This window comes from Silurus aristotelis (assembly GCF_946808225.1).
Source record: "Silurus aristotelis genome assembly, chromosome: 4".
In the NCBI taxonomy this organism is placed as follows: Eukaryota; Metazoa; Chordata; class Actinopteri; order Siluriformes; family Siluridae; genus Silurus; species Silurus aristotelis.
The window spans coordinates 34,845,584-34,855,583 of NC_139577.1; the positions used below are offsets into that span (position 1 = coordinate 34,845,584).

Consider the following 10,000-nt stretch of genomic DNA (forward strand, 5'->3'; position numbering starts at 1 on the left):
AAATGTAGTGGAGGTGGAGATTTTAAAGGCAGACTAACAGGTCTTTGAGGGTCAGAATTCTAGCTGATAGACAGGTGTTCAAATACTTATTTGCAGCTGTATCATACAAATAAATAGTTTAAATATCATATATTGTGGTTTCTGGATTTTTTTTTAGATTATGTCTCTCACAGTGGACATGCACCTACGATGACAATTTCAGACCCCTCCATGATTTCTAAGTGGGAGAACTTGCAAAATAGCAGCGTGTCCAAATACTTATTTTCCTCACTGTATATATATATATATAGTTACAAAACAACTGAGAATATAGTGTTAAATCAGTAAAAGAGACGGAATCGTGGTCTTGAGTCTCCACTCTATAGGCAGGTGCCGTGATGTTTTTATTCTGCACCACCTCTCATTTCAAACCTTTTATTTCCAGACAGTAACATTATAGAAACAAAATGACTGATGGAAAATGTAGCTAATGAGTGCAGGATTCTAACGATATATGGGAGGATTTTATTCTCTACGTGAGTGAGTCTTAGTTTTATTACTCTTTATGTACTCCTACTGGTCGAAGCAGCACATGGTGTGAGGAACCAGGAAGTGATGCAGCTCTCAGGTCAACACAAACAGCTGTTTATAACTGGACTTTGTTTACAAAATAATATGGTCAGTCAAAAAAGTTGTTTTATGGGAGATTTTCACAAAGCAGTGATGTGAGAAATATTCTTGTGGGCGGAGTAACAACAGAGACTTGGAGTTCTGCATGGAGAAGCGATTTTACATCTGTAAGTTACAATAAATCTCCTTTATAGTTTTATACCATTTAATTGGTTTTATTGCCCATGTTTTTAGAAGAGAAATGTTTGAAAAGTGTGTGTGTGTGTGTGTGTGTGTGTGTGTGTGTGTGTGTGTGTGTGTGTTGAGAGTGAAATGGCTGCACATCATTATGAATGGTCATGACTGTAAAACAAGAGCTTGTCTGCTACCTGGTCATCAATATCAATAGCTAAATGAATCGAGTCTGAATGAACACTTGAGTTTAGCAGGTGTGTCTCATACAGGGGGAGGGAGAAAGGGATCAGACATTGTCTCAGATAAATGTTTGTAGGAATCTCAGTTTTCATGCAAATCTTAATGAAATTTTAAATATTATCTTATGAGACATGTGGCTTTCAATTCAGTATTTTTCTGGATTTTTCCAGGACTGATTTCATGTATTTACATATGAAGGAAATATTTATATTCATGGTTCTTCAGCATCTATAATATATTTTCTTGAGCAATATTGACTTTGAAAACTCAAAGTGTCTTCTTTCCAAAGATATCGAAATTGTGTAAATTAGTTTTTTCACATTTGAAGGCAAAAATGTTTTTGACTTTTACTGGAGTGATATTTTACAGAGTGGATCTACTTTTACTCAAATACATGGTTTGTGTACTTCATCCATCATGGACATTTAAATACAGCAGATATTTCTGAATTTAAACATTTCTGTACAGTTCACGTGACTGAGCTTCAACTCTGGAGCACGCAGGCTTTTAGAGTCCGCTGGAACAGTTTTGTTAAAAAGTAACGGAGAAGAAGTTTATATCTGAGAAAGAGCCAGTCGTGGGATTTGTTATTATTTGTTAGTAAAACGTTTTCATTTTTGTTTGAATTTATGTATCACCAGAGTTTTATCATGTGACACAACATACTCGCATCATATTAGAAAGTGAATGGTGATTAGTCATTCTACTGTCTGTGAGAAACTGAATTCACGTCTTAAAAACAAAGTGCTAATGCGCGATATGGAGCCATAATCCATTTAGGAAAATATCGGCCAAACAGAAAGATTTATCAGTAAGATGTCTGTAAAATAAAAAATTCCAAGTTTTATCTGATCTATTGGCCATGGTGATCTAGAACTCCTTCATTATCTAAAGAAACCCTTTTTTGTTGTTTATAAATAATTGTGAAACACAGAACAGAGGTTCTTAAGCGATATTAAAGCCCTGGAGGTTCTGGATCTGGAATCATCTCAGCGTTTTGGAGGCCGAGTCTCTGCAGAACACACTGTTCCATCTGGAGATCTGGTATTTTTTTCTCCTGATTATATTTCTGAGGTTATAAAGGCGTCAAAGTGCGGAGATCCGAAGCGGCTCTAATCCGCCCTCATCCTCGTCGGATTCACAGGCTTCTCCTCTGGAGGCAGAACTTCTCTCTAATGAAAACTCTCCCTCTATCACTTCACGTCCCGCAGAAGAAAAGAACAGAAAGAAAGGGAAAGCTCAGCCGAGTGCTCTTCTTTAAGGGATAAACAGCAGATTCCGGTGCGGCTGAGATGAACCCGACGAGGGACCTCGCGGTGTACTAGCGAGCCAGCGGCATGGGAACGCTGCGCTAAAGAGCCTCGTTTCATACGTGACCGACTCCTCACGTTCTTCACACGCTGTGCTTTAAGACGCCCAATCGACGGAGGAATACGTCCCGAGATTAACGGCGATCCTCCGAGCGTCCGTCATCGGATCTACGCAAAGCCCGCCGCAGAGAGACCGTGCTCGTGAAGCGTGCGTTTATCCACACGCCAAATCCTCGCCGTGTTCTACGTCCGTATGCCCTAATCAAACGCTTCAATTTGTGAAGAGAGAAAAAAAATGTACATCAGCGTGAAAAAACTAAAACGACTACACCAGTGCTTTTATAAACGTTTTCTATAATATTTACTTCAGTTGATCATTATATTGGTTTATTGTTCACATTTTTGTGTTATTTTACTATATTTTATTACTTAAATATATTTATTATATTTGATTTATTTTTGTATGTAAAGAAGCTCATAAGTTGTTTTTTGAGGCATTATATGTAAAAGTTCTATAAATATCTATTTATTTATTTTATAATTAGAAACTCGTCCTGTAAATGAAGGATGAACGATTTTTACAAAAATATCACAACGCAATACCGGATACCATGAGAGAGATATATATAAGTCGTATAACTGTAAATCTCTGAGTTGTATGGTAATAAATGCAGAAGGCAGGTTATACCAGGTCCAGGAGACGTTTACATGGAGCATGTAATCGGTTTAAAGAATCCAAATGAAAATGCTCCATATAAACACCTCAGTCGGAATAAAAATGTAGAAATCTAATGAAATTGAAATGTGTTTCAGAGAAGTGGAATAAACCTTTCCATAAACCGAACAAAATAAAAATTCTGCCATGTAAACGTGTTCAACTGATTAGTGGCGATCATAAGATCCAGTATTAGAGAGACAAAATGCGCTTGCTCAAATCTCCGTGTGATTTCAGGTGCCTCCTGTTCACCTGGCATCAGTATCAGATCTCGTATCGTATTCATCATTCCCTTGCAGAAGATATACGGGAAAATCTCCGCTCTTATTCACCACAACACGGTTTTCCACACAGCTTCCCAGTTTGTATAAAACAAGCGCGATGCACGTAATTAGGAGAACTGGATTTCTGAGTCTCTCCTTCTGGGACCATAAATCCCTCCACCCGTCCACTAGTCTTTACTACAGACCTTCATCCACTTGCTGCTGCTCCTTTTTGGAGGATGGAGTGATGGGATTCGGATGCTCCTCAATGATGCACAGCCACCGAAAAGCTCAGCTTTCTTCACCTGTCTTTCCCTCACACCTTCCAGCAGTAGTATCCCTACAAATTTATGCTGCAGTTTGATTAAGAGACACAATTTACATAAAAATAGATGTAAAAATAATAGATGTCACAAAGTCTATCTGATCTCGAGTCTCTAATCTTTTAAACGGAATGACAAAATGGACGTGTGAACGTAGCTAGTGATCATTCATTACTCCTCCACTGGAGCTCAACACTCCTGATCAGCTTCTGTCCAGAGGTTCACCACTGTCACTTTAAATTTATCTGCTGGACGTTCAGGTGTGAATAGTGGACTGTGATTGGCTGGAAGGAGTTCAGGTGTGAATAGTGGATTGTGATTGGCTGGAAGGTGTTCAGGTGTGAATAGTGGATTGTGATTGGCTGGAAGGTGTTCAGGTGTGAATAGTGGATTGTGATTGGCTGGAAGGTGTTCAGGTGTGAATAGTGGATTGTGATTGGCTGGAAGGAGTTCAGGTGTGAATAGTGGATTGCGATTGGCTGGAAGGAGTTCAGGTGTGAATAGTGGATTGTGATTGGCTGGAAGGTGTTCAGGTGTGAATAGTGGATTGTGATTGGCTGGAAGGTGTTCAGGTGTGAATAGTGGATTGTGATTGGCTGGAAGGTGTTCAGGTGTGAATAGTGGATTGTGATTGGCTGGAAGGAGTTCAGGTGTGAATAGTGGATTGTAATTGGCTGGAAGTTCAGGTGTGAATAGTTGATTGTGATTGGCTGGAAGTTCAGGTGTGAATAGTGGATTGTGATTGGCTGGAAGTTCAGGTGTGTATAGTGGATTGTGATTGGCTGGAAGTTCAGGTGTGGAATAGTGGATTGTGATTGGCTGGAAGGTGTTCAGGTGTGAATAGTGGATTGTGATTGGCTGAAAGGGGGTTCAGGTGTGAATAGTGGATTGTGATTGGCTGGAAGGTGTTCAGGTGTAAATAGTGGATTGTAATTGGCTGGAAGTTCAGGTGTGAATAGTGGATTGTGATTGGCTGGAAGTTCAGGTGTGTATAGTGGATTGTGATTGGCTGGAAGGTGTTCAGGTGTAAATACTGGATTGTGATTGGCTGAAAGGGGGTTCAGGTGTGAATAGTGGATTGTGATTGGCTGGAAGGAGTTCAGGTGTGAATAGTGGATTGTGATTGGCTGGAAGGTGTTCAGGTGTAAATAGTGGATTGTGATTGGCTGAAAGGGGGTTCAGGTGTGAATAGTGGATTGTGATTGGCTGGAAGGTGTTCAGGTGTAAATAGTGGATTGTGATTGGCTGGAAGTTCAGGTGTGAATAGTGGATTGTGATTGGCTGAAAGGGGGTTCAGGTGTGAATAGTGGATTGTGATTGGCTGGAAGGTGTTCAGGTGTGAATAGTGGATTGTGATTGGCTGGAAGGTGTTCCGGTGTGAATAGTGGATTGTGATTGGCTGGAAGGTGTTCCGGTGTGAATAGTGGATTGTGATTGGCTGGAAGTTCAGGTGTAAATAGTGGATTGTGATTGGCTGGAAGGTGTTCCGGTGTGAATAGTGGATTGTGATTGGCTGGAAGTTCAGGTGTGAAAAGTGGATTGTGATTGGCTGGAAGTTCAGGTGTGAAAAGTGGATTGTGATCAGCTGGAAGTTCAGGTGTGAATGGTGGATTGTGATTGGCTGGAAGGTGTTCCGGTGTGAATAGTGGATTGTGATTGGCTGGAAGGTGTTCCGGTGTGAATAGTGGATTGTGATTGGCTGGAAGGTGTTCCGGTGTGAATAGTGGATTGTGATTGGCTGGAAGTTCAGGTGTGAAAAGTGGATTGTGATTGGCTGGAAGTTCAGGTGTGAAAAGTGGATTGTGATCAGCTGGAAGTTCAGGTGTGAATGGTGGATTGTGATTGGCTGTGGAGGAGTTTCGCTTGTGGTGGAACTTATATGGTGAATACAGTGATTTTGATAAACATCTCAAAACACAAGAGGAATTTGATGCAATGGAGGAGAAAAGGTCATTTAATTCTCCTCCATATTGTGTGTGTTTGTATGAAGAATCATGTAATTCTCCCTCCATACTGTGTGTGTGTGTGTGTGTGTGTGTGTGTGTGTGTGTAAGTCTTGTAATTTTCCCTCCATACTGTGTACGCTGGTCCTCAGAGAACTGGTGAGGTTCCACTTGAGACAGAGAACACGAGGGGCGTGGATGTGGTGATATCCGCCCTCACTCCTGTCGAGCGCATGGCCTTCTGGGATACGTGCTCAGCCTTGTAGGGGCCGGCCGGCTGTTGGGAACGCGCTTAAACATCAGCGATGTAGCGAGGGCCTTCAGGGAAGAGCGAGGGAACAAGAGAGAGAGAAAGAAAGAAAGAGTGAATAAAAGAGAGATCCGTCAGGGGAAGTGTGATCCGTCCCTGCTGACCTCCTGCCGCTCTTCTCTCCTCCATCTCTCTCTGGATTGTGTGTGTTTTTGATGTCAGGATAATTACTAATACCTGGAGACGAGCGCTTCGACCCGCTCGGGGGACGCGCCGCCGCGCTCAAAGCCCACGCCGAGTGTTTTATTCCCTCATATACAGCACCGGTATTCCCATCATAACGCCCCGCGTTTCATCTCCAAGCACAATAATCCCGTTGCATCATGAAAGAGAGACAGATAGAGAGAGAGAAAGAAAGGGAGAGAGAGCCTTGAAGGCCAGAGATCAGACACACACACACACACACACACACACACACACACAGCTGCCCTAATTGCTCAAGTTTACTGTAAAGTTTTCAAGTTGTTCACACAGGTAAACATGTCACTGGATCCATATGCAGTTGTGCAGAAATGCGTGTAAACTCTTCCAGTTGTTTAAACTCTGATCTTAATGAACTCGTTAAGCTTTAACCGACGTTCCTCGGGTCGAGAACCGTCATCAGGAATAACGATTCCAGCGCATAAGAAATAATCAACACTCTCTTCAGACCTCGAGCTCCTCCAAACAGCTGAGTGAGCTTTCCAAAATGGAGCTAATTGATGATTATGAATAAAAGAAAGGACATTAAACAAAATGAAAGCATTCCCAGGGTGCAGTTCCTACTGGAGAGGAACAAGGAAAGATCTGGAAGATCAGCGTGATGTGCTGAAAGGTGAAGCGAGGCATTTATGTCACACTAAGGACGTGCGTGAAGGTTCACCTGAAACATGATTGTGATCTCTGAGAGTCATTATCACCTTTACCTCATCACAAGCATCTGAAGGATCTGAGACAAAATAGATGAAGTAACAATAGAGCTTTTTGGTTGCAGATATGTATAAGGTACACTGTGTTTCTTCACCATGAGGATCTTCTCTTCATGGGTTGGATTGGAAGACCTTCTGCTGCAGAGCTCTTACCTTATTGAGATGAATGTGAACACTGACTGCACACCAGGATTCCTCATCTCACCTACATCAGTACCTGACTTTTCTAACACCATTGTGGCTGAATGAATCTCCACAAAATCTAGTGGAACATCTTCCCTGAAGAGTGGAGATTTTAATAACAGCAAATGGGGGATAAATGTGGAATAGGATGTTCAAAAACTGGATTCCAGTTAATTCAGGAATCAAATGTAAAACAACCTTCTTCCAAAAAGAGCCTGAATGTGGAAAAATGAGAAGATGGTGCTTTTGAGATGGCCTTCACCCTTTCCTGACTTCATGAGCACCGGGTCGATTCTGAAACGTGCCGTGCATGCAGATCGGCTCGAGGATATCTCAGGAGGAAGAATGTTCTGCAAGGAGGAGAGGGTGAATTTTTATTAAGAACACGGTTTATTAGCTGTGATCCTGCACATCCTGAACTTCTGCACATGTCTCAGTTAGTGATCTGTTGGTGAAGGTTAAGTGCATTCACTTGTACAGATTTATGTACACAGTGTGCTGCAGGTAGTCACGTGTATTGTCTTATACTACATCATCTCACCTTTTTAATCATGTGATCAAGATCAGAATGATTTACTCTGTCTCTTTCTCTCTGTCTGCCCTTATCTATTTCTCTATCTGTCTCTCTGACTCTCTCTCTCTTTCCACGTCTTTCTAACGGTGTCTTTCTCTGACTGTATCTCTCTGTATCTTTGATTGTATCTCTCTGTATTTCTCTCTGACTGTATCACTGTATCTCTGACTGTATCTCTCTGTATCTTTGATTGTATCTCTCTGTATCTCTGACTGCATCTCTGTATTTCTCTCCGACTGTATCTCTCTGTATCTCTCTGACTCTATCTCTCTGACTGTATCTCGCTGTATCTCTGTATCTTTCTGACTGCATCTCTGTATTTCTCTCCGACTGTATCTCTCTGTATCTCTCTGACTCTATCTCTCTGACTGTATCTCGCTGTATCTCTGTATCTTTCTGACTGCATCTCTGTATTTCTCTGACTGTATCTCTGACTGTATCTCGCTGTATCTCTGTATCTTTCTGACTGCATCTCTGTATTTCTCTGACTGTATCTCTGACTGTATCTCGCTGTATCTCTGTATCTTTCTGACTGCATCTCTGTATTTCTCTGACTGTATCTCTGACTGTATCTCGCTGTATCTCTGTATCTTTCTGAATGTATCTCTGACTGCATCTCTGTATTTCTCTGACTGTATCTCGCTGTATCTCTCTGATTGTATCTTTGACTCTCTCTCTCTCTCTCTCTCTCTCTCTCTCTCTCTCTCTCTCTCTCTCTCTCTTTCTCTCTCTCATGTCAGTGAGAAACAGAAAGCAGAAGCTAAAGACCGTAAAGTTTTGGAAATCCTGCAGGTGAAAGACCACAAGATCCAGGAGCTGGAGAAGGTAATAAATCACTTATTCGTTGTGTGTGTCTGTGTGTGTGTGTGTGTCTGTGTGTGTGTGTGTGTGTATGTATATGTACAGTGAGGAAAATAAGTATTTGAACACGCTGCTATTTTGCAAGTTCTCCCACTTAGAAATCATGGAGGGGTCTGAAATTGTCATCGTAGGTGCATGTCCACTGTGAGAGACATAATCTAAAAAAAAATCCAGAAATCACAATGTATGATTTTTTAACTATTTATTTGTATGATACAGCTGCAAATAAGTATTTGAACACCTGAGAAAGTCAATGTTAATATTTGGTACAGGAGCCTGTGTTTGCAATTACAGAGGTCAAATGTTTCCTGTAGTTTTTCACCAGGTTTGCACACACTGCAGGAGGGATTTTGGCCCACTCCTCCACACAGATCTTCTCTAGATCAGTCAGGTTTCTGGCCTGTCACTGAGAAACACGGAGTTTGAGCTCCCTCCAAAGATTCTCTATTGGGTTTAGGTCTGGAGACTGGCTAGGCCACGCCAGAACCTTGATATGCTTCTTACAGAGCCACTCCTTGGTTATCCTGACTGTGTGCTTCGGGTCATTGTCATGTTGGAAGACCCAGCCTCGACCCATCTTCAATGCTCTAACTGAGGGAAGGAGGTTGTTCCCCAAAATCTCGCAATACATGGCCCCGGTCATCCTCTCCTTAATACAGTGCAGTCGCCCTGTCCCATGTGCAGAAATACACTCCCAAAGCATGATGCTACCACCCCCATGCTTCACAGTAGGGATGGTGTTCTTGGGATGGTACTCATCATTCTTCTTCCTCCAAACACGTTTAGTGGAATTATGACCCAAAAGTTCTATTTGGTCTCATCTGACCACATGACTTTCTCCCATGACTCCTCTGGATCATCCAAATGGTCATTGGCAAACTTAAGACATGCCTGGACATGTGCTGGTTTAAGCAGGGGAACCTTCCGTGCCATGCATGATTTCAAACCATGACGTCTTAGTGTATTACCAACAGTAACCTTGGAAACGGTGGTCCCAGCTCTTTTCAGGTCATTGACCAGCTCCTCCCGTGTAGTTCTGGGCTGATTTCTCACCTTCCTTAGGATCATTGAGACCCCACGAGGTGAGATCTTGCATGGAGCCCCAGTCCGAGGGAGATTGACAGTCATGTTTAGCTTCTTCCATTTTCTAATGATTGCTCCAACAGTGGACCTTTTTTCACCAAGCTGCTTGGCAATTTCCCCGTAGCCCTTTCCAGCCTTGTGGAGGTGTACAATTTTGTCTCTAGTGTCTTTGGACAGCTCTTTGGTCTTGGCCATGTTAGTAGTTGGATTCTTACTGATTGTATGGGGTGGACAGGTGTCTTTATGCAGCTAACGACCTCAAACAGGTGCATCTAATTTAGGATAATAAATGTAGTGAAGGTGGACATTTTAAAGGCAGACTAACAGGTCTTTGAGGGTCAGAATTCTAGCTGATAGACAGGTGTTCAAATACTTATTTGCAGCTGTATCATACAAATAAATAGTTTAAAAATCATATATTGTGATTTCTGGATTTTTTTTTTTTAGATTATGTCTCTCACAGTGGACATGCACCTACGATGACAATTTCAGACCCCTCCATGA

The 10,000-nt window shown here is 42.0% G+C and overlaps 1 protein-coding gene across 6 annotated transcripts in view; it reads left to right on the forward strand.

Moving 5' to 3' along the window:
• The window catches only part of cntln (centlein, centrosomal protein), a 123,812-nt gene that overhangs the window by 7,331 nt on the left and 106,481 nt on the right, over positions 1-10,000 (forward strand). For all 6 annotated transcript variants that reach the window (XM_083538907.1, XM_083538906.1, XM_083538904.1 and 3 more), the window contains one exon: positions 8,293-8,377. In XM_083538907.1, coding sequence (XP_083395033.1) covers positions 8,293-8,377 — 85 coding nt within the window. The remainder of the gene's footprint in view (positions 1-8,292; positions 8,378-10,000) is intronic.